The sequence below is a fragment of the Pongo pygmaeus genome, chromosome 21, assembly GCF_028885625.2.
Source record: "Pongo pygmaeus isolate AG05252 chromosome 21, NHGRI_mPonPyg2-v2.0_pri, whole genome shotgun sequence".
Taxonomy (NCBI): Eukaryota; Metazoa; Chordata; class Mammalia; order Primates; family Hominidae; genus Pongo; species Pongo pygmaeus.
In genome coordinates, this window is record NC_072394.2 from 30743624 (window position 1) to 30769377 (window position 25754).

General features: G+C 42.1%; 1 protein-coding gene across 6 annotated transcripts in view; it reads right to left on the minus strand.

Moving 5' to 3' along the window:
* Positions 1–25754, minus strand: part of PTPRA (protein tyrosine phosphatase receptor type A) — a 171567-nt gene that overhangs the window by 118066 nt on the left and 27747 nt on the right. For 5 of the 6 annotated variants that reach the window (XM_054466628.2, XM_054466625.2, XM_054466629.2 and 2 more), the window contains one exon: positions 27–105. The exons of the other annotated variant lie outside the window; for it this stretch is intronic. In XM_054466628.2, coding sequence (XP_054322603.1) covers positions 27–53 — 27 coding nt within the window. In that variant the 5' untranslated portion in view covers positions 54–105. Of the gene's footprint in view, positions 1–26; positions 106–25754 lie in introns of those variants that run through there. 6 annotated transcript variants of the gene reach the window in all.

The window sequence follows — 25754 nt, forward strand, 5'->3', positions numbered from 1 at the left end:
CATGGTTCTGGTTTTATTTCTCTTACCTTAGTTATTTGAACTGCATCATCCATTACCACTCAGTGGAATTCCATAAATACCTTTGTTTTTTTTTAGTTGTGTCACCTGCAACAAAAGGAAAAATACCTTTAGAAATATACAACATCCCTGAGCAGATTGTTCTAGCTTAGGAATTCAAGCCCAGCCTAGGCAACATGCAAAATCCCATCTCCACAAAAAGTAGCCAGGCAGGGTGGCACATGCCTATAATCCCAGCTACTTGGCAGGCTGAGGTGGGAGGACTCCTTGAGCCCAGGAGGTGGGGTTTCTAGTGAGCTGAGATTGTGCCACTGCACTCCAGCCTGGGAACAGAGTGAGACCCAGTCTCAAAAGAAAATAGCCAGGCGAGGTGGCTCACGCCTATAATCCCAGCACTTTGGGAGGCCGAGGTGGGTGGATCACTTGAGGTCAGGAGTTTGATACCAGCCTAGCCAACATGCTGAAACCCTGCATCTACTAAAAATAAAAAATTAGCTGGGCATGATGGCGCGCATCTGTAATCTCAGCTGTTCAGGAGGCTGAGGCAGGAGAATTGCTTGAATCCGGGAGGCGGAGGCTGCAGTGAGCCCAGATCACACCACTGCACTCCAGCTCAGGCAACAAAGTCAGACTCCATCTCAAAAAGAAAAATAAGGCCAGGTGCGGTGGCTCACGTCTATAATCCCAGCACTTTGGGAGGCCGAGGCAGGCGGATCACCTGAGAAGTCAGGAGTTCGAGACCAGCCTGGCCAACATGGTGAAACCCCGTCTCTATCAAAAATACAAAAATTAGCCAGGCACGGTGGTGGGTGTCTGTAATCCCAGTTACTTGGGAGGCTGAGGCAGGAGAATCACTTGAACCCAGGAGGGGGAGGTTGCAGTGAGCCGAGATTGTGCCAGTGTACTCCAGCCTGGGCAAGAGTGAGACTCCATCTCAATCAATCAATCAATAAAACAGCCCTATTTAAACATTATGGATTGTTTTGGAGAGTGGAGTATATCCTAACAAGATGTTTCACAGAGGTGTGCTTAAAATTCCAGGAGCCACAGAACAAAGCTCCCTCTTAAATAGTTCAGATTTCTGAATAGCTCATAGGTCTTTCCAGTAAGGGTAGTATGAACACTCCTCCCTGTCCCACAACTTGGACTATGCCACCACAGGGTTGTTTATATACCATTAGGCCCTTCCCTAGGGAACATATGGCAGTGTCTAAAGATAGTTTTGACTGTCACAACTAATAGCAGGGAGGCTGGGCTACTGGCATCTAGGGGACAGAGGCCTAGGATGCTGCTAAGCATCTTACAAATCACAGGACAACCCCCTATCACAAAGTATCCAGTCCCAAATGTCAACAATGCCAAGGCTGAAAACCTCTACATTGATCAAAGATCTATCTCTAGTCAATGACTGTGCAAAGTGGTAGTACAAGAGCCTAGCCATTTCTACCTCTTGTGGTATTCCTCTATCAGGCAATCTGGGTGGGCAGAGACTTTGTCAGGTGTGCACTGCAGTCTGATGGCTCCCTATACCCAAACATGTTCCCTTCCCCTTTTCTTCACAAGCATTACTCCTCAAATAAGCCCTTTGCCCCTCCAACCCCATCTGTGTCTGCTTCCTGTAGAATCCAGCTGGCACATAAACTAACATTCACACTGAATGGAGTGCGCATTCACATTGATGGAGAAACAAGAATCACTGGCGGGGGGGGGGGGGGGGGAAGAGTCCCAATAAATAAACCAAAATGTTAAAAATTCTAAACTTCTGTACTATCCAAGTATTCCGTAACAACCATCTATTATTTATACATAATAAAGAAAATATTAAAGTAAGACTTTATACTAGATTTTGCTCGTGAAGACATGTTCTAATGGCAGGCTAAATTGGTATACTTTGTATATACAGTGTACCCAAATTCAAGGACGGGTGAACAACTGTTGGTGTTCTTCCAAAAAAAAAAAAAAAAAAAAAAAAAGCACATTCCCAGGTACTAAGGAAATAAAAGATCAGACAATGGGCTTCACAGACATCTCATAAGCTCAGCTTCCTCATTTGTTTTTTTTTTTTTGTTTTTGTTTTTTTTTTTTTAAATTTCTGAAGTATTTATTGATCATTCTTGGGTGTTTCTCGGAGAGGGGGATATGGCAGGGTCATAGGATAATAGTGGAGAGAAGGTCAGGAGATAAACACATGAACAAAGGTCTCTGGTTTTCCTAGGCAGAGGACCCTGCGGCCTTCTGCAGTGTTTGTGCCCCTGAGTACTTGAGATTAGGGAGTGGTGATGACTCTTAAAGAGCATGCTGCCTTCAAGCATCTGTTTAACAAAGCACATCTTGCACCACCCTTAATCCATTTAACCCTGAGTTGACACAGCACATGTTTCAGAGAGCAGGGGGCTGGGGGAAAGGCCATAGATCAACAGCATCCCAAGGCAGAAGAATTTCTCCTAGTCAGAACAAAATGGAGTCTCCTATGCCCACCCCTTTCTACACAGACACAGCAACAATCTGATCTCTCCTTCCTTTCCCCACACTTCCTCCCCTTCTCTTCAACGAAACCGCCATCGTCCTCATGGCCCGCTCCCGATGGTCGCTGTCTCTTCGGAGCTGTTGGGTACACCTCCCAGACAGGGCAGCCGGGCAGAGGCGCTCCTCACCTCCCAGACAGGGCGGCTGGGCAGAGGCGCCCCTCGCTTCCCAGACGGGGCCGCCCAGGCAGAGGCGCTCCTCTCCTCCCAGACGGGGTGGCCGGGCAGAGGCGCTCCTCACTTCCCCGACGGGGCCGCCCGGGCAGAGGCGCTCCTCGCTTCCCAGACGGGGCCGCCCGGGCAGAGGCGCTCCTCAGTTCCTCCCAGACCGGGTGGCAGCCGGGCAGAGGCGCTCCTCACCTCCCAGACGGGGCGGCCGGGCAGAGGCGCTCCTCACTTCCCCGACGGGGCGGCCGAGCAGAGGCGCTCCTCACTTCCCAGAGGGGGCGGCCGAGCAGAGGCGCTCCTCACTTCCCAGAGGGGGCGGCCGGGCAGAGGCGCTCCTCACTTCCCAGACGGGGCGGCCGGGCAGAGACGCTCCTCACTTCCTCCCAGATGGGGTGGCGGCCAGGCAGAGGCGCTCCTCACCTCCCAGACAGGGCAGCCGGGCAGAGGCGCTCCTCACTTCCCAGACTGGGCGGCCGGGCAGAGGCGCTCCTCACCTCCCAGACGGGGCGACCAGGCAGAGGCGCTCCTCACTTCCCAGACGGTGTGGCGGCTGGGCAGAGGTGCTCCTCCCTTCCCAGATGGGGCAGCCAGGCAGAGGCGCTCCTCACTTCCCAGACGGTGTGGCGGCCGGGCAGAGGTGCTCCTCCCTTCCCAGATGGGGCAGCCAGGCAGAGGCGCTCCTCACTTCCCAGACGGTGTGGCGGCCGGGCAGAGGCGCTCCTCCCTTCCCAGATGTGGCAGCCAGGCAGAGGCGCTCCTCACTTCCTCCCAGACGGGGTGGCGGCCAGGCAGAGGCGCTCCTCACTTCCCAGAGGGGGCGGCCGGGCAGAGGTGCTCCTCACTTCCTCCCAGACGGGGTGGCAGCCGGGCAGAGGCACTCCTCACCTCCCAGACGGGGCGGCCGGGCAGAGGTGCTCCTCATCTCCCAGACGGGGCGGCGGGGCAGAGGTGCTCCTCATCTCCCAGACGGGGCAGCCGGGCAGAGGTGCTCCTCATTTCCTCCCAGACGGGGTGACGGCCGGGCAGAGGCACTCCTCACCTCCCAGACGGGGCGGCCGGGCAGAGGCGCTCCTCACCTCCCAGACGGAGTGGTCAGGCAGAGGCGCTCCTCACTTCCCATATGGGGTGGCGGCCGGGCAGAGGCGCTCCTCACTTCCCAGATGGGGCGGCCGGGCAGAGGTGCTCCTCACTTCCTCCCAGACGGGGTGGCAGCCGGGCAGAGGCGCTCCTCACCTCCCAGACGGGGTGGCCGGGCAGAGGCGCTCCTCCCTTCCCAGACGGAGTGGCCAGGGAGAGGCGCTCCTCACCTCCCAGAGTGGGCGGCCGGGCAGAGGTGCTCCTCACTTCCTCCCAGACGGGGTGGCGGCCAGGCAGAGGCGCTCCTCACCTCCCAGACGGGGCGGCCGGGCAGAGGCGCTCCTCACCTCCCAGAGTGGGCGGCCGGGCAGAGGCGCTCCTCACTTCCCAGAGTGGGCGGCCGGGCAGAGGCGCTCCTCACTTCCCAGAGTGGGCGGCCGGGCAGAGGCGCTCCTCACTTCCCAGAGTGGGCGGCCGGGCAGAGGCGCTCCTCACTTCCCAGAGTGGGCGGCCGGGCAGAGGCGCTCCTCACTTCCCATAGGGGGTGGCAGCCGGGCAGAGGCGCTCCTCACTTCCCAGATGGGGCAGCTGGGCAGAGGTGCTCCTCACTTCCTCCCAGACGGGGTGGCGGCCAGGCAGAGGCGCTCCTCACCTCCCAGACGGGGCGGCCGGGCAGAGGCACTCCTCACCTCCCAGACGGGGCGGCTGGGCAGAGGCGCTCCTCATCTCCCAGAAGGGGCGGCTGGGCAGAGGCGCTCCTCACTTCCCATATGGGGTGGCAGCCGGGCAGAGGCGCTCCTCACTTCCCAGACGGGGTGGCGGCCAGGCAGAGGCGCTCCTCACTTCCCAGATAGGGCAACAGGGCAGAGGCGCTCCTCACTTCCTCCCAGACGGGGCGGCCGGGCAGAGGTGCTCCTCATCTCCCAGACGGGGCAGCCGGGCAGAGGCGCTCCTCACTTCCTCCCAGACGGGGTGGCAGCCGGGCAGAGGCGCTCCTCACATCCCAGATGATGGGCGGCCGGGCAGAGGCGCTCCTCACTTCCCGGATAGGGCGGCCGGGCAGAGGGGCTCCTCACATCCCAGACGATGGGCGGCCAGGCAGAGACGCTCCTCACTTCCTAGACGGGGTGGCGGTGGGGCAGAGGCTGTAATCTTAGCACTTTAAGAGGCCAAGGCAGGAGGCTGGTAGGTGGAGGTTGCAGAGAGCCGAGATCACACCACTGCACTCCAGCCTGAGCACCATTGAGCATTGAGTTAGCGAGACTCCGTCTGCAATCCCAGCACCTCGGGAGGCCGAGGCAGGCAGATCACTCGAGGCCAGGAGCTGGAGACCAGCCCGGTCAACACGGCGAAACCCCGTCTCCACCAAAAATACAAAAACCATTCAGGCGTGGCGGCGCGCGCCTGCAATCCCAGGCACTCGGCAGGCCAAGGCAGGAGAGTCACAGGAGCCCGAGGCAGGGAGGTTGCAGCAAGCCGAGATCCCGGCAGTACAGTCCAGCTTCGGCAACAGAGGGAGACCGAAAAAAGAAGGAGAGGGAGACCGAAGAAGGAGACCGGAGAGGGAGACGGGAGACGGGAGACGGGAGACGGGAGACGGGAGACGGGAGACGGGAGACGGGAGACGGGAGACGGGAGACGGAGAGGGAGAGGGAGAGGGAGAGGGAGAGGGCTAATTTTTTTTTTTTTTTAGAGACAGGGTCTCTATTACCCAGTCTGGAGTGCAGTGGTGCAATCATAGCTCACTGAAGCCTCAACATGGGTTCAAGTGATCCTCCCACCTTAGTTAAATTCAAACATGAGTTTCAGCCTCGTCGCCGAGCCGGCGGGTAAAAAAAAAAAAAATCTTTCCCCTGGTGACCCTCCGCAGATGTCGGCCCCGCACTCCGCCTAGGCCAGCCCTGCCTCTTTTAAGATGGCGACCTGGAAGTGCGTCGCCCGTGCCCTCCTCATTTGTTAAATCAAAGTTGTACTATTAATAGTTTAAACTAAAAACTTTTAGAAGAGACTACAGAGCCCATTCAGTTTGCCCTCCTGCTTTCAGAGATGAGCCCAATGTCCCAGACAGAATGACAGTAACCGGGCAAGCAAAGCACAGTTGTTGGCCTTGCTTCTCAATGCCTGGGTCCATTTCTCTTTCCAGGTACAATGTAATGCACCTAAATGAAGAAAGCACATTAAGCAAACAGTTCCAAAAAGGTTACAATATTAAGATTATTCCAAGAACTATTCAAAATCTAGCCCTTCACTCCATCATGAAAACTGAATGGTGGCATCCGATACTGCCATTCCAGGTTTTCTTTCTGAGTACTCACTCCCTCAGCACATAAATAGGCTCAAGGCTTTAACATCTTAAAAAAACCTCTCTAGAACAAACTACATTCCCAATGCCTCCCCATCCCAGCCATCACTTTCCCCCGTTTCCTCCCTGTCAATATTCTCAATAGTTCATACTCTCCCACCTCAAACCAGGGGCCTTTGACATACACCCTCACCTGGCCTCTACAGAAACTGCTCTTGATTCATCAGTCAACGATGATCTCAAATTACAGGATCTGACCATCCTAAAATTCCCATCATCACTCCCTCAGAATTTCCTCTCCTCAGCAGAAGTACCTAGAACTATCCCTTAAATGTTGGTGTTCCCGGTGTCCCATATTCCAATCTTCTCACTCTGTACCAGTGGCTGCACATTAGAGTTGCTGGGGGAGCTTTCAAAAAATCCTGGTGCCCAAGTCCAGCTCAGGTGCATCATAATCTTGGGAAAGAGGGAGTTGGGGTTGGGTTCCTGGAAATGTCTGTCTGGTTTTGTTTGGTTTTAAGCACTACAGGTGATTCCAAGGTGCAGACAGGGCTAAAAATCGCACTCCTCCATCCAGTCTTCTTGATCTCCTCCTTTCTTCCCACATCCATTTCCAGCCTCAAGCTCTTTCCAAACTCCAAACCTATAAATTCCCTTGCCTTCTAGACCTGCATATTCACAAGCACCTCTGATTCAAATAATCAACACTCACAGAAATGTTATCTTCTCCTATATCTGTTCTTCCTCAATTGCTTGTTTCAATGGATAAAAATTACCACCTACTCATTGAGTTAGCAAACTTTTTCTGTAAAGAGCTACACAGTAAATGTTTGGCTCTGCAGGCCAAACAGCCTTTGTCACAATTACTCATCTCTGCTGTTGTGACAAAAAAGCAGTCATAGATATGTAGTTTCAGCATAGCTATATTCTAATAAAACCTTATTTATGAACATGTAAATGTTAATTTTACATAATTTCCACATGTTACAAAATAGTATTCTTCTTCCGATTTTTTTCCAACCACTCAAAGACGTTAAGAAACATTCGTAGTTTGTGGGCTATGCAAAAACTGGCATTGGGTTGTAGTTTGCCAACCCAGGTGTCTACCCCCTTGCCAAGCTAGAAATCCTAGTTGTCCCAATTACTTTCTTTCCCTTAGCCCTAGAGTCAATCATTAACTCTGTTGCAAACTACTTTAACTGTTTATGGCCTCCCCCAACTGAGAGTTAAGATCCCTGAGAGTGAGTGGAGGTTGCAGTGAACTATGATTTTGCTACTGCACTCCAGCCTGGGTGGCAGGGCGAGATCCTGTCTCTAAAAGACAAAAATAAAAAGATCCTTGAGGGTAAGGACTGTGTCTTAATAATATCCACAGAGCCTAGCAAAGTGTCCAGAACACACGGTAGGCAATCTTCCTTTAAGTCTTTCCCTTAGTTCAAAACACACAGAAATTCCACCACCATGAAAGGCCATTATATATCCTATTAATTTGAATCTTTCTTTATTCTAAGGCATCAGTTTCTTTTTAGTTTAACTTATTGCTGAACTTGATAGTAAGGTTTAAAGGGAGGAAAAAACCCAGCAAATTTTAAAATGCATTAAATAAAGGCTCAGGCAGACATGGCCCATATTTCTTATTAAGCACAAGTAGTAATGATCATTGGTATTCGATTCTTTTATAACTGCTTAATTTCTGTTTTCTGGGTACTTTTTCTGCTTGGAAATTTGAGACAATCAACTTGGCCAAATCTTGGAAGATGTCAGTAAAATGGATGATTACCAATTACAGATAATCAACACATCAAAAAGCAGCAGCTCAATAAGGATCAGAATAAAAACAAGTATTATATATTAACGTACTTGCTACGTGTCAGACACTGTATCAAACTGTACAATGTACATTATTTAAGGTTACCTTCAAAACAGCACAGGAAATAGATACTTCGTTTTGAAGATACTACCAATGAAGAAACTATGGTACAGAGTAGTTATTAATAAATAACTTGTCCACAAACAACTGGTACATGGCAAGACTGAAACTCAAACCCAGGTGTACATGACTCCAAAATCTGCTCTTACCCACTAGCTAAACAAAGCCTATAATTCATGTATGTCAACAATCACATGAGGAAAAGAGCTTTATCCAAAAGGAGCTGAATGGAAGGTTTTAAAGCCCTGTTTGAAATGTATAACTGTCATATATTCCTAAGTATGGTACAATGTACACAGCCAGTGAGGCTTTCCAATCATGGTCTAACTAAATGAATAAAACAAATGGGAAGAGCCAATTTGTGGATATGGCAGACCCTCCTACCACAAAGATGGGAAATAAAACCTTGTCCACAAATCAAACAGAGTCCACAAATCAAACAATTATTACCATCCCCTACTGTTAACAGAGCCATTCATAGGAAGTCCCATGCTTACTACGGCAACCACTGGTCTTGCTGCTCACCATGTTTCTGCCTTTTTGCTTCCTCAGGAAGCAGACAGGAAAATCGCTCTCCTGATCTATTTTGTAAAGAGAAGCTATCATTTAAAAATAGAGTTTTATAAGTGAATATGTAGCCGGGCACAATGGCATGTGCCTGTAGTCCCCAGCTACTCCAGAGGCTAAGGCAGGATCACTTGAGCCCAATAGTCAGAGTTCAGCCTGGTCACCCTCTCGTTTTAAAAAAAAAAGAAAGAAAAGAGAATATGTACAAAACAATTAATACTTTGCCTGACACCCAATATTTCTGTATACTAAACTCCATCTTTAAAAAACACTGTCTTTTTTTTTTTTTGAGACGGAGTCTCACTCTATCGCCCAGGCTGGAGTGCAGTGGTGCAATCACGGCTCACTGCAACCTCTGCCACCTGGGTTCAAGTGAGTCTCTTCTTCAGCCTCCAGAGTAGCTGGGATTACAGGCGCCTGCCACTCTGCCCAGCTAATTTTTGTATTTTTCGTAGAGACAGGGTTTCACAATCTTGGCCAGGCTTGTCTTGAACTCCTGACCTCGAGATCCACCCGCCTCGGTCTCCCAAAGTGCTGGGATTACACTGCGCCCTGAAGTCTTACTTTTTTTTTTTTTTTGAGATAGGTCTCACTATGTTGCCCAGGTTGGTCTAATTCCCAGGCTCAAGCAATCCTCCCACTTCAGCCTCCGGAGTAGCTGGGATTACAGACATGTGCCACTACACCCAGCTCTATCTTTTTCTAATCTAGTAACACAGCAATCTAGAAAATTATTAAAACTCTCCAGCTACCAAAATTTAGAAATGTTGGATAAATGCAAACATCCTTTGAAAAGCTTAGCTAAGTTCTTAAGAGAGCAGGGAAAACTACCAGTGGCAAGAAAGCAAAAAGTGAACCAAAGCTAAGGCTGGAAGTGTGAGCTGACCTCTGTATTGGGCCCAGGAGCATTTGTTAAGACTTTTGAATAACAAGGGAGGAAAGGAGACAGGAAATAGGAGAAGGGTAGGAAGGGCTCCAGAGAAACAATCTCTCATGAAACTGTGGCTCTCTTAAGGTCCAAAGTCTCAATGAAAATAGATCAGAGAAAATCTACCTCCAAGAACAAGGAGACCCTAAATAAATGGAAAGACATCTTATGTCTTTTTTTTTTTTTTTTTTTTTTCCAGAAATAAAAAAGCTTTCATGTCTGTAATCCCAGCACTTTGGGACGCCAAGGCCGGCGGATCACTTGGGGGTCAGGAGTTCGAGACCAGCCTGGCCAACATGCTGAAACCCCATCTCTACTAAAAATACAAAATTTAGTTGGGCGTGATGGTGTGTGCCTGTAATCCCAGCTACTCGGGAGGCTGAGGCAGGAGAACTGCTTGAACCTGGGAGATGGAGGTTGCAGTGAGCCAAGATCGTGCCACTGCACTCCAGCCTGGGCAACAGAGCAAGACTCTGTCTCAAAAAAAAAAAAAAAAAAAAAAGAAATTAAAAAGCTGATCCTAAAATTTATATGGAATTGCAAGGGACTCCGAATGGCCAAAACAATCTTGAAAAGGAAGAACAAAGTTGGAGAACTCATACTTCCTGATTTCAAAACTTATTGCAAAACACCGGTAACCAAAGCTGTATGGTAATGGTATAAGGAGTGATATACAGATCAATGGAATCGTTTTAAATGAATCCAGAAATAAATCCACAAATCTATAGTCAACTGATTTTTATTATTCTATTTTTTAGAGACAGTGTCTCACTCTGTCACTCAGGCTGGAGTGCAGTGGCACAATCAGAGCTCACTGCAGCCTTCAACTCCTGAGCTCAAGCCATCTTCCTGCCTCACCCTCCCAGAAGCACACACTACCACGGCCAGCTGGTGATGAAATACTGGCCTCAAGTAATCTTTTCATCCAGGCCTTCCAAAGCTCTTGGATTATAAGCACGAGCCACCATGCCCTATGGTCAACTAATTTTTGGGAAGAGTGCTAAGACAACATTCAATGGGGAAAGAACAGGCTCTTCAACAAATAGCACTGGGACAACTGGATATTCACATGCAAAAGAATGAATCCTTACCTCATACCATATATAAAAATTAACTTGCGACTGAAAGTGGTGGCTCACGCCTGTAATCCCAGCACTTTGGGAGGCCAAGCTGGGCATGGATTACTTGAGCCCAGGAGTTTAAGACCAGCCTAGGCAATAATAGTGAAACCCTGTCTCTAGAAAAAATACAAAAATTAGCCAGGCACGGTGGCACAAGCCTGTGATCCCAGCTACTTGGGAGGCTGAGGTGGGAGGACAGCTTGAGCCCAGGAGGTCAAGGCTGCAGTGAGCCAAGACTGTTCTACTGCACTCCAGCCTGCAGCACAGAGCAAGACCCTGTCTCAAAAAACAAAACAAAAAAAATCAAAGTGGATTAAAAACTTAAAAAGCTACAATTATAAAATTATTATTATTATTTTTTTTGAAAACATAGTTTCACTCTGTGGCCCAGGCTGGAGTGCAGTGATGCAATCTCGGCTCACTGCAACCTCTGCCTCCATGGTTCAAGTAATTTTCCTGCCTCAACTTCCCGAGTAGCTGAACAGGCACACGCCATAGGCTCATTTTTTGTATTTGAGTAGAGATGGGCACCATCTTGCCGAGGCTGATCTTGAAATCCTGAGCTCAGGAAATCCGCCTGTCTCAGCCCCTCAAAGTGCTAGGATTACAGGCATGAGCCACTGTGCTTGGTCTAAAACTATAAAATTCTTAGAAGAAAACATAGGTAAATCTTCATGACACTGAATTTGAAAATGGATTCTTAGATATGACACTAAAAATCATAAGCAACAACAAAACTGACAAATTGGAATTCGTCAAAATTTTGAAAGACAACCTATGGGATGCAAGAAACTATATGTTAATCAGATATCATGTATTTGATAAGGGTCTAGTTATCAGAATAAAGAACTCTTACAATTCAGTAACAAAAAAGACACCTCCCCCCAATTTAAAAATAGGCAAAGAATCTAAAGAGACATTTCTCCAAAGAATATATACTAATGGCCAACAAGCACATGAAAAGATTTTCAAAAGAGAGCCAAATGGTGGAAATAACCTAAATGCCCATTACTGGATGAATAGATAAACAAAATGTGGTATTATACATACAATGAACTATTATTCAGCCTTAGAAAGGAAGGAACCTGGTACAGTGGCCCACACCTCTAATCTCAGCTACTTGGGAGGCTGAGGTGGGAGGATTACTTGAGCCTAGTGAAAGTTTGAGGCTACAGCATGCTATGATGGCCTATGTGAATAGCCACTGCATTCCAGCCTGCAACACAGTGAGACCTCCAACTCTTTAAAAAAAAAAAAAAAAAAGAAGAAGAATGAAGTACTGATACATGTTATAAACACGGATGGAACTTGAAAACATATGCTAAGTAAAAGAAGTCAAAATGCAAAATATGTGGCACTAAGTAAACTGCAAAAGGGACAACTATTTATAGTATGAGGACTCAAAGAAGAAGGCAGTAGACTGCCTTGCTTGGCCTCACCTAGGAATACACGTTACCCAATAGCGACTCAAATGTTTCACCCTTCTGTACATGTTCATGAATGACCATAAAGATGCTATGAGCACGGATTTTGGGGTTACACATAAATTTTAGCAAGTAGGTGAATTTGCAAATTAAAAAAATCTGTGAATAATGAGCATCAACTGTACTTTTTTCGTCTCCAAATAATTCAGTCTAAAAACCATTAGGTGGGGCTGAGCAAGGTTAGCATGCACATGATCTGATAAGGAAAGCAAAGACTGGGCACATTCAAGGGAATTGATTAATTAAGTAAATATTAATATATTAAGAATAACTGGGGCCCAGTTTCTCTGTCAGAGAAGGGAGTTACAAATACAAAAAGGAAGAAAAATAAAATGAACTCTGAGGTGTTGAGGTACTAGGTACCAGTGTGAACTCACAGTACACACAAACACACACACACACACACACACAGAGCAAGAAATAAAAAAATGAGTGTATGTGTGTGGATGTATGTTTGTGTATGTATATACATGCATATATGCTCTAGCTCTGTCTGCTGAGAAAGTCTAGGAGCAGTGACACCTCAGTGGAACAATGACATCTACTGTCCAGACCTGACCTCTAAGTACATTCTCCAATAAAGGGAATCAGGGTACCTTGGTGAAATGATTCCAGAGGTAGGGCAGGAAAAGTATAAGAAGGGCTTTGATCATATCTGGTCCCAGAAAGAGGAAAGTGATCTAAGAATGATAGGACAATGTCAAAAGGATACAGAAGCCAGCTTGACAGGGTTTCCACTGACCAAATCTGGGACAAACTCAGCATCAAAGTACCAAAGTACACTAATAGATAACTTATTGAATAAAATATGAATCCATAAGTCCATATTGATATAAGTTAAATAAACGGGAAGAAAACAGTTTTTCCTTTCAATGAAATGTCAATGAATGGATGTAGAAAGGATGATGAAATTAGAAAATCATCATTTGGCAGCCATCATACCAATAATCCAGCAAAAAAATTTCAATGGGTGCTAAAACTAGAAGGTGAAAGTTTGATGAGGAATGGGATACTTACATTGTCTCAAAGTACCTCCTCCTCCTCCTCCTCCTCATAAAATACTGATTATAAAGGAAAAAACAGTTAAATGTATGGTAGAGAAAACTGGCAGACACAATCTTAATCAAGTAATCAAGGTTAACATCATGAGAAATGGGACACATGGAAATTATGTAGTACCTGGATGGATAAAATAAGAACACAGCACAATTTATATGGCAATTCTGATAAAATGCATAATCTGAATCTAAAGATGAAGAAACATCAGGTCCATGTTAATGACTTCCTCAAAATAATTAGCCTGTAATCTTCAAAAGTGTCAAGGTGATCAAGTCAAAGACAGACATGACAACTAAATGCAATGTGTGATTTTAAACTGGATCCTTCACCTTTTGGGGATAACTAGAATAACTCAAATGGGGCCTGAAGATAAGCTGGTAGTACTGTACTGGTATTAAACTCCAGATTTATTTTATTTTATTTTTGGAAACAGGGTCTCACTCTGTCACCCAGGCTGGAGTGCAGTGACACGATCTCAGCTCACTGCAACCTCTGCCTCCTAGGTTCAAGTGATTCTTGTGCCTCAGCCTCCTGAGTAGCTGGGATTACAGGTGCGTACCACCAAGCTGGGCTCTTTTTTTTTGTATTTTTAGTGGAGACAGGTTTTCATCATGTTGGCCAAGCTGGTCTCAAACTCCTGACCTCAAATGATCTGCCCACCTCAGTATCCTAAAGTGCTGGGATTACAGGCATGAGCCACCGTGCCTGGCCAAACTCCAGATTTAACGGTCATTAAAGTATCTGGGGCTGATGGGGCTCACTCTCTAATGGTTAAGGGAGCAAAAAGACTCTGTAACTATTCTTGCAATTTTTCTGTACATGTATTTATTTCAAAATAAAGAACAAAATGCAAATACAATAAAAAAGTACACACTAATGTCCCAGTATTATAAAAATCTAATTCTTCCTTAGTAAAATTTCTGGGTAGTCAAAGTACCCCATTACCCCTACTTATTTTTACTAGCTTTTCTAATGAAAGTGTATCTCATTTTCACAGCACTCTGCAATAGAACTTTTGTGATGTTGGAAATGTTCTAAATATGTGCTGTCCAACACAGCAGCACACATGGCTAATGGCTATTATTTTGGACAGTGTAGGTCTAGAGAATAGCAGTTTGGCCACGAAAAATTAAAGAGCTTTTTCATAAAACATTAGGGTTTTTTGTTGTTGTCTGTTTTTGAGACAGGGTCTCACTCTGTCACCCAGGCTGGAGTGCAGTGGTGCGATCTCGGCTCACTTCAACCTCCACCACCTGGGCTTAAGTGATCCTCCTGCCTCAGCCTGCAAAAGAGCTGGGACTACGGGCGTGAGCCACCATGCCCAGCTAATTTTTGTATTTTTTGTAGAGACGGGGTTTCACCATGTTGCCCAGGCTGGTCTTGAACTCCTGAGCTCAAGCAATCCACTTGCCTCGGCCTCCCAAAGTGCTAGGATAATTAATAGGCGTGAGCCACCGTGCCGGGCCAAACATTAGTTTTAATACCAAATAGATTTTAACACAAATTAAGTTACTTCAGTTTTTCTATACTTCTGTATATTTTCAAAATTTGTTTTTTGAGATAGGGTCTTACTCTGTCACCCAGGCCGGAGTGCAATGGTGTGATCTCGGCTCACTGTAGCCTCAACTTCCCAGGCTCAAGTGATTCTCTCACTTCAGCCTCCTGGGTAGCTGGCAATACAGACATGTGCCTCTACACCCTGCTAATTAATTTTGGTATTTTTTGTGGAGATGGGGTTTCACCAGGTTGCCCAGGCTGGTCTCGAACTCCTGGGCTCAAGAGATCTGCCCACCATGACCTCCCAAAGTGCTGGGATTATAGGCCTGAGTCCCTATGCCCGGCCTTCTAATTTCTTAATCAAATCTGAATACCTACCTATTAGAAGCAACCATCTATCTTTAGTTTGAGAGCAGTCTTTTTTTTTCACTGGCTTCCGTTTTAGTATACGATTTCCACTGATTGATATCCATGTCTTCTCTACTTCTTGAAATACGCCTTCCTAAAATCTAGGGGGCATGTACATATCTACCCATACTTCTATCCTGCTCTTACATAGTTAGATCCCATAGTCACTTTCTCTCATATTTACTATTTATATTTTACTTTTATTCCCTCTCAGAGCTGCTACAGTGTATTTAATTGGTGCTACAAATTTATTTCCAGCCATGCTCAGCATAATATCCTCCTGATCAGATCAGACTATTTCAGGGCAACCACATTATTCCTTTTCCACATGAAATAAACCTATTTATTATATAATCATTCCAATATTTTTAGCCAAGAACTAAAAGTCAAAGACTAGTTTAATGACATCATCGACATAGACTAGCAGAGAAGAATGACGGCATGCTTCACGTATATCATCAAAACAGGAATTTCAAATTCTACAACTCTTGATTTGAATACAAAGGATTCTCATCTCTTATCATTCACGTTAGTAACTTCAGTGAATGCAGTATCAGTGTGACTCACCCACCAGGTTCTGTTACTGTTCACTCAGAACAAGAAAAAAATTGGTTTGTATACAACAGGCCCATGAAGTTTAACACCTATGCCAAACATCATTAGAAACACTTAACAGAACTAGGAAAATCTGGAATCCTACCAAAAGCAGAACTATTTTAAGGAAGAGTTTGATCTAGAAGATTTATCCACCCCTTGCTTCTATTACTAAATATTTAAAACAACAAAAATAAAAATAAAAGCAACTAAAAATTCCTAACATCAAAATTATTTATAAGATAGCCAGGCAAAGTGGCTCATGCCTGTAATACCAACATTTTGGGAAGCCGAGACAGGAGGACTGTTTGACCCCAGGAGATTGAGACCAGCCTGGGCAACACAGTGAGACCACATCCCTACCAAAAAAAAAAAAAAAGTTAAAATAAAAAATAGGCTGGGCACGGTGGCTCACACCTGTGATCCCAGCACTTTGGGAGGCCGAGGCGGGTGGATCATGAGGTCAGGAGATCGAGATCATCCTGGCTAACACAGTGAAACCCCGTCTCTACTAAAAATACAAAAAAATAGCCGGACGTGGTGGTGGGTGCCTGTAGTCCCAGCTACTCGGGAGGCTGAGGCAGAAGAATGGCGTGAACCCGGGAGGCGGAGCTTGCAGTGAGCCGAGATCGTGCCACTGCGCTCCAGCCTGGGTGACAGAGCGAGACTCCATCTCAAAAAAAAAAAAAAAAAAAAAATTAAAAAAAATAAATAAATAAAAATTAGCTGGGCATGATAGCACACGCCTGTAGTCCCAGCCACTCCATTCCAGCCTGGGTGACAGAGCAAGATCCAGTCTTTAAAAAAAAAAAAAAAAAAAGTATATATATAAATTATATATAATATATACGTTACTTATATGTTTTGTATATTAATTATATATAAAATATATATTATATATAATATATAAAATATATAATACATATATTATATATAATAATGCATACCCTCCAGCGTGCCTTACTTATAATATATTATATATTTTATATTTAATATATTAATATTAATATATATTAAATATATATTAATATTTATATAATTATATAATATATAATATATAAATATATTTAATTATATAATATAATTATATATTTAATTATATAATATAATTATATATTTAATTATATAATATTTAATTATATTATAATATATAATTAAATATATAATATATAATTAAATATATTTTATATATACAATATGTTTATATATATTATATAATTAATATATATTATATTAATATAAATAATATACAATGTATATAATTATATATAACATATATTTATATATAACATATATAAAATCTATAAAAATATATAATTATAATATATATAATTACACATATTATATGTGATATATAACATATCACATATAATATATTATATATAACATAACATATATTATATATAACGTAACATATTATATAACATATCATATATATAACATAACATATAATATATATAAAATATAACATAATATATATTATATAAAATATAACATATTATATATTATATATAAAAATGTCATATATTGTTATATTTATATTATGTTATATTAATATAATATATAATATGTTATATTACATATTATATTATATAATATATAATATAATTAATATATTATATATTATATTACATATATTATGTAATATAATATACATTATATAATCTATATATTATATAGATTATATAATCTATATACTATATTATATAGATTATATAATCTATATACTATATTATATAGATTATATAATCTATATATAAATTACATAATATATAATATATATTACATAATATATAATTTATATATCAGTGAAATGGAAAAATTATATGAAATTCAAACTTCTGCATCCATAAATAATAAAGAATGTAGCTGCACTCATTCATTTACTATTGTCTGTGGCTGGCTTCAGACAACCTTCTGTAGTATTCGTTTGTTCTGTTTTTTTTGTTTTGTTTTTTTTTTTTTTGAGATGGAGTCTCACTCTCATCCAGGCTGGAGTGCAGTGGCATGATCTTGGCTCACTACAACCTCCGCCCCCTGGGTTGAAGCAATTCTCCTGCCTCAGCCTCCCGAGTAGCTGGGATTATAGGTGTGAGCCACCACGCCAGCTGATTTTTGTATTTTTAGTAGAGACGTAGTTTCACCATGTTGGCCCGGCTGGTCTCAAACTCCTGACCTCAGCCTCAGCCTCCCAAAGTGCTGGGATTTACAAGCATGAGCCACCGCACCAGGCCTGTTTTGTTTTGTTTTGTTTTTTGAGACAGGCTTTCACTCCATCACTCAGGCTAGAGTGCAGTGGTGCAATCACAGCTAACTGCAACCTCGACCTCCTAGACTCAAGGGATCTTCCCTCTCAATCTTTTGAAGGTTAAACAATGTACATCATACAGTCTGACACAGTGCCTTGCACATAACTACTTAATAAATGGTACTTATATGTTATTATTCTGATCCTTGTTGAACTGCTTTTTGATGTGTTCTGGTTATCCATAATTGGTAATCAGCCACTGTACTGACTGGCAGAGTGGAGTGGCTTATATAGCTTTCCACTGCTGCTCAGTATACCACAAATCACAGTGAGAAAGTTATAACTCAACAGCATGTTTGGTGCCACACATGCATATTGTCATACTGTGACATTTTATTTTTTATTAATGCATAACTGTTATCAGTAACTAAAAGTCGTTATTATTTTGACGTTATTAGTACATAACTACCATTAGTTATTAGTGCGTAACCATCATGTCAAAACAAAAACAAATGTACTTTGAATGTCATGTTTTTTATTTTTTTTAATTTTATATTTTTTAAAAACTAGAGATGGACTCTCACTATGTTGCCAAGGCTGGTCTTGAACTCCTGGGCTCAAGCAATCCTCCCACCCTGGCCTCCAAAAGTGCCGGGATTACAAGTGTGAGCCACCACACCCAGCCTGAATGTCATGCTTTTAAGGCACAGTGGAGGGTATGCATTATTTTATCAAGACAAGATAGGAAAGCATTTTGTTTATTATGCAATGACTCTACAGTCATCCCTTGGTATCTGTGGATCAACTGTGGATACCAAAATCTATGCATACTCAAGTCCCACAGTGGCCCAGAGGACACAAAAATTTCACTGTTCTGTATCTGGGGGTTTCCTCAAATAACATATTTTTGATTCACGTTTGGTTGCATATGTATAAACTGCTGATTGTATTTATTGAAAAAAAATTCTCATATAATTGGACCTGTGCAGTTTGAAACTGTGTTGTTCAAGGAGTCAACTGTCTCTCTGTGCTAAAAGAATTCAAAATACATCAATATTACCAAACTAAGGACTGATCACAGTATTTCCGATTCATAGGAAAGCAATGGTCAGAAAAATTTGAAAATTTAAAGTGGAATATTTCATTACAGCAAGGAGAGAACATAAGGAATAGAAAGAAAGTTTCTAAAGGAGGGAAGTTTCTAAGTAGCTCATTTGTTAGCAAAGCAAGAAAAGTAATATTCTAGTGATAAGTTAATTAAATCATGAAGAAGCTAAAGAAATGTATCCAGAGAAAATAAACTTGTTTAAGAGTATTAATTAGCCTTTCTCTAGGCTTTCTCAAGACAGGCAACAAAATTTTTTTTTAAATTTAATATAAGATAATTTAAAAAGAAAAAAAAGACTATTAGCCTTTCAACAAAACCATTTGCTCTAAAAGTTGAAAATATTAGGAGCAAGATCAATAATCTGTTTAAAAAAAAAAAAACAAGGCAATTGAGGTTAAGTAGATTTCCATCTCTTTTGATGAGTTTGATAGATGTTACAACATTGTTCAGATGTTTATTGAAGGAGTCAGTGCCAAGTTTAAAACAACTGAAGAATTAGCTTCTACGAATAGTCTGTGTTGAACAACTACAAACAAGAAGTTGAAAAAGTACTAATTCCATATAACCTAAAGTGGAATCTCAGATATGTTATCATTGATAATGGTAAAAATATGTGTGAAGCAGAAAAAGGCTTAGTTGGGTAACTTATAAAACTTGTGAAGATGTAAGGTGGTTATTCATGTTTTTTATCAACAGGTATTCTATGAAAAATATCTGAATTTATCATGAATTATTAAACCAACCATGTTAATGGTGAATTTCATTCACTGCCATGGGCTTAACGATTGTCAGAAACAGAAGCTGAATAACCTGACTTGCCCAGGCACATAGCAGTTTGATGGCTGAGCTGTACTAAAGTTTTATCATGCTTTTTTTTTTCTTTTCAGCTTGGAGCTGAGATTGAAATTTTTCACAACAATAAGACTGCTTTCAGACACTATGATCAAACAATAAATGGCTTTGAGAATTAGCTTTTGCTAATTTTATAATAGTAAATTCAACTTAAAATTACAGGACAGAACAGCACTTATATATGAAACTTAAACTGTTGTTATTTAGACAACTAACTTTTGAATCATAAGCAACGTTGAGCTGCTTTATACACTTTACATGCTATCAAAAGTTAAAACAAGTGAGATCTCCATTCCCAAACAAATTTGCAGTGGATGTAGTTTCTTAGCTCAAACTACATTTCCAGAATAATTTTTAGGACCTTAATGTACAAGGAAATTTCTATATTTCAATTATCTATTTAACAGTGCAATTGTGGAGCTTCTGTCTAACTTTCCATTGGAAGTAATTAAGCAGCAATGAATAATATACTAAAAGGTAAATGTTATAAGAAAAACCTAATTCCATAAATGCTTCCTGAGTTATTAATATGCTCAATTAAAATCATATGTTTATGGGCTGGTATCAATTATTTGACATGTATGTGTGAAGACGTGTCAAAGATGAAATATGTAAAACCTCATTACAGATCTGCATTAATAGATAAATACTTGCAATCAATTTTGATGATTATTTATTGAATAGGAAGCACTAACTCTGAACTCCAATTAAGCAAAATGTTATCACTCCAAAAAGAACTGCATTCTTCTTATTAGCATACCTGTATTTCAAAAAATTGTTTATTATTTTGAATTTAATCAATAAGAAATTTCTCAAAATTTGTTTTCTCTCTTGTTATATCAAAACCTACATATTACCCTTGATTCTACTTCAGCCTGCAAAATCTAAAATATTTACTATCTGGCCCTTTGTAGGAGGATCAGATAAATTACTTCTTTGGAGAAAGGTTTTCTTCAGCTGAAGCATATAAAAGCTTGTCCTCTATCTCCTTCTGGGATTGGTAAAAACTTACCTAACACAAATAGGACTCAGGGCTGACTGGTTACATGAAAAAGTACAGTATATCAGGTAATTTTTAAAATGTAACTGAAATATTTGATTTTTACTCAAAACAAATACATGTCACCTGCCAATATTATGGTAAAAAACCAAGGCCTCTTCTTTAAGTACATTTCTACTAATTAATGTTTCAAATGTTCTCTCTTGCATATTCATTACAAATATATCATATCCATAACCCATCATATCCATAATCCACATTTGTGATTTCAAATTTCAGTATTTTTAAATGGAACAAGAATCTAGGCAACTGTAAGACAACTGAGTATAGAGTGTTTAAGAATTTTACGAGGTCAGGTGTGGCGGCTCACACCTGTAATACCAGCACTTTGGGAGGCCGAGGCGGGTGGATCACCTGAGGTCTGGAGTTCGAGACCAGCCTGACCAACATGGAGAAACTATGTCTCTACTAAAAATACAAAAAGGTAGCCAGGTGTGGTGGCGCATGCCTGTAATCCCAGCTATTCGGCAGACTCAGACAGGAGAATCACTTGAACCCAGGAGGCAGAGGTTGCGGTGAGCTGAGACCGCGCCATTGCACTCCAGCCTGGGAAACAAGAGCAAAAAAAAAAAAAAAAAAAGAATTTTATGATTTCCACCCCCCAATCTTTCAAAATATTCATGCCCACAATAGGACAGTAATTTGGTGAAAAGGGGAAAAAGGGATTTGTATTTATCCAATTTGTTCAAGATCTACAACTTAATTTTCCTAAAAACAACTACTTTTTGCAGTCATATTTCATTAGTTTATATAATGTTTAATTAAATTATAAAATTACAGTAATAAATGTAACTGGCATAAGCAGATTTGGAACAAACATATTGACCCCTGGAAGTGTCTCAACTAGTGAGAGCCGAAAGCAAGATGTGCTAGAGAGCAGCCAACCAGCCATGAGCGTTCAACTTTTCTTAGGAAACATTCAGTATATTCTAGAGGAAGAATAGAGTGTGGTTATTTCTGTAATTTGATTATATATACTCTATTATCAGCGGTCCCCAATCTTTTTGGCACCCAGGGACCAGTTTTGTGGAAGACAATTTTTCCACGAAATGGAGGGGTGGAGGATATGGTTTCAGATTTTGGGATGAAGCTGCAACACCTCAGATCATCAGGCATTAGATTCTCATAAGGAGTGCACAACCTAGATCCCTGGAGTGCACAGTTCGCAGTAGGGTTTGTGCTCCTATGAAAATCTAATGCTGCCGCTGATCTGACAGGAGGCAGAGCTCAGGTGTAATGTTCCCTGGCCTAAAGCTCACATCCTGCTGTGTGGCCCAGTTCCTAACAGGATGGTCTGTGGCCTGGAGGTTGGGTATCCCTGTTCTATATAATTTGGTGATTATTTGAATATAGTCTAAATTAGAAATCTTTACTTATTTTTCCCCAAACAGCCCACTGTTACAGGATCATTCTTAGTAATTGATCATTTTCTCCCTGATTTTTGAATGCCACTTTCAACATATTCCTTTTTTCTTTCTTTTTTCATTTCACTCCTTCCTACACACTGACACTTTCATATTCTAAATTCCTATATATATTCAGGTCTGTTTCTGGGCTTTCTATTTTTCTCTAATTACTTGTCTATTCTTTTTTTTTTTTTTTTTGAGACGCAGTCTTGCTCTCTAGCCAGACTAGAATGCAGTGGTGTGATCTCAGCTCACTGCAACTCTGCCTCCTGGGTTCAAGTGATTCTCCCACCTCAGCCTCCCGAGTAGCTGGGACCACAGGCGCGCGCCACCATGCCTGGCTAATTTTTTGTATTTTAGTAGAGATGGGGTTTCACCATGTTGGCCAGGATGGTCTCAATCTCCTGACCTCATGATCCGCCCACCTCGGCCTCCCAAAGTGCTGGGATTACAGGCATGAGCCACCGCACCTGGCCAGTATTTTATATCTTTAAAAAAATCCTTCAGTAAAGCTTCATAGTTTTCTTCAAATTAGTCTTGCCTATTTCTCATTAATTTGCATTCTCTCTTCTCTATTTCTGTATCATTTAAAAATTTAAAAAATTCTGCTAGTGTAGCACTTAACATGAATTTAATTTTGTAAGAATACATAGACTGGGTGCCATGGCTCACAACTGTAATCCCAGCACTTTATAAGGCCAAAGCAAGATCACTTGAGCCCAGGAGTTCAAGACCAGCCAGAGCATCATAGAGAGACCCTATCTCCACACACACAAAAAAAATAAAAATTGGCTGGGCATGGTGGCATGCGTCTGTGGTCCTAGCTACTCAAGAGAGACTGAGGCGGGAGGACTGCTGGAGCCCAGGAGATTGAAGTTGCAGTGAGCCATGATTGCGCCACTGCCTGCCAACCTGGGTGGGTAAAAGATCCAGTCTCAAAAAAAAAAAGTTATGGAAACCCACCAAGCAAATCCTTAAAAGGGATAGAAAAACAGATGGCTTATTCATCTGGAGTAGGGAGGAGCTTCCTAAATCTGCCATCTCTTATGAACCTAAAACAAACATGCCTTCCTTCCTTTAAAAGTATTTCACAAATAAGTTCCGTATAAACCTTCTCTGAATTTATTTATTTTTCAGCCTTTACAATCCCATCAGTAATTCTTTCTTTTTTTTAAGTTGGGGTCTGACTCTATTGCCCAAGCTGGAGTGTAGTGGCATTATCATGGCTCACCGCAGCCTCAAATTCCTGGGCTCAAGCAATCCTCCTGCTTCAGCCTCCTCAGTAGCGAGGGCTACAGGCATGTAACCACCACGCCCAACTAATTCGTGAATTTTTTTGCAGAGTCAGAGTCTTGCTATGTTGCTCAGGCTGGTCTTGAACTCCTAGCCTTAAGCAATCCCCCGCCTTAGCCTCCCAAAGCACTATGATTACAGGCATCAGCCACTACACCCAGCCAATAATTCTATTTCTTATATATAAATGGAATAGCCAACATTTGCTAAGTGTTCCCTATAAGCTAGGCACATTACACAACTTTGCTCATTTACTCCACATCACAACCCCATGAAGTAGACATTATTTACAGGTTGAGAATCCCTTATCCAAAATGCTTGGAACCAGACGTGGTTTGGATTTCAGGTTTTTTAAGATGTTGGAATATTTGCATTACACTTACTTACCAACTGAGCATTCTTAACCCAAAAATCCGAAATCCAAATGCTCCATGGAATAAGCATTTCCTTTGAGCAGTCACGTAGGCATTCAAAAAGTTTCAGATTTTGAAGCATTTCAGATTTCAGATTAGGAACACTCAAACTGCACTATCTCCCATTTTGCAGATGAAGAAACTGAGGCACAGAGAGGTTAAGTAACTGGTACAAGGTTACATACCCAAAAAATAGCAGAGATGGGATTTGAACCCAGGCAGCCCAGCTTCAAAATCCACAAAATATTATGAAGTCATAATATTTCATATTTTCATTTCATTAGTGGGTTGGCTTTAATGGGCCAGTTGAAAACCTTCATTGTGCTCATTATAAAGCTCAGCACATCTACAATTCAACATTTTGAACTCTTAAAAACAAAAAACCCTCAAATTAGTAAAATTCTCAAATTAAAATCTAATCTTCAATATTCTAAAAAAGAAACAAACCAATTGTTCTATATTTTATAGGTCCTTCTGTTTAAATTAGACACAAACCTTGGGTTAAATCACTGCAGTTTTGTTTAGTAACCTGTGAATACTTAACTGAATCATTTAAATCTATTCAACAATGTTCCCAAGCCTCCTCTAGGATGACCTGGAATCATTTGGCATCAATCTTCCCAATATGTATTATTAAAGAATCTCATGCTTTTAAAAGAAAGAATCAGACCAGTGCTGGCAGCTGCCAAGAATGAGTTTACTGCCTGGTTTCCATGACTGCATCAATCTGGGACCAGCATAAGAGAGAAGACATATCCCTGGAAACCAACTCTTTGCTCCCCTCAATTAAGAAAGGGAGTAGGAAAAAAAGAAAGAAAGAAAGCTTCAGAATAATTTGATTTGTGTTGAATGTGCCCATTGCACATGATAACCATGGGTGAAAGTTGTGCAATCAAATGTGGTAAAGTTATGAGGTGCTTAGTGTTTACCAAGAATATCTTATGATCTGTATAAAATATTTTGGTTTCAATCTTTAAAAAAATCACAATTGGCCAGGCACAGTGGCTCACACCTGTAATCCCTGCACTTTGGGAGGCCGAGGAAAGTGCATCACCTGAGGTCAGGAGCTCGAGACCAGCCTGACCAACATGGTGAAACTCCATCTCTACTAAAAATACAAAATTAGCTGGTGTGGTAATGCTCACCTGTAGTGAGTCCCAGGTTCTCAGGAGGCTGAGGCAGGAGAATCACTTGAACCTGGGAGGCAGAGGTTGCAGTGAGCTAAGACTGCGCCACTGCACTCTAGCCTGGGTGACAGAGCGAGACTCTGTATCTAAAAAAAAAAAAATCACAGTAAAAGCTACACCAACAAGGACTTTGTGAATAAAATATCTAAATGGGAATGATATTTACTGCTACTCAGTATCTTTACTGTTCAATTGCATGCTAACACCTGAATTCTCCACATACATCCTGTATGCTCTAGAAGTACTCTTTGTTTTAGGTATTGTATATTGTAAAATTTCAAAACGGAAGATTTTTCCAAATTAGGGAGCAGAGTCAATATACTTACAATAATACATATACTTATAACGTAAGTAACAGGTTCATTCATCTCAGCTACATTTCTAAGGCAAGAACTTACAATAAAGTACAAATGAGTTTTAACAACATATATTAAATACAATCTCCCAGGTTTTCTTAAACCAGGAGTCATACTACTCCTCCTTCCCTGGAGCTATAAATATACTTCCTG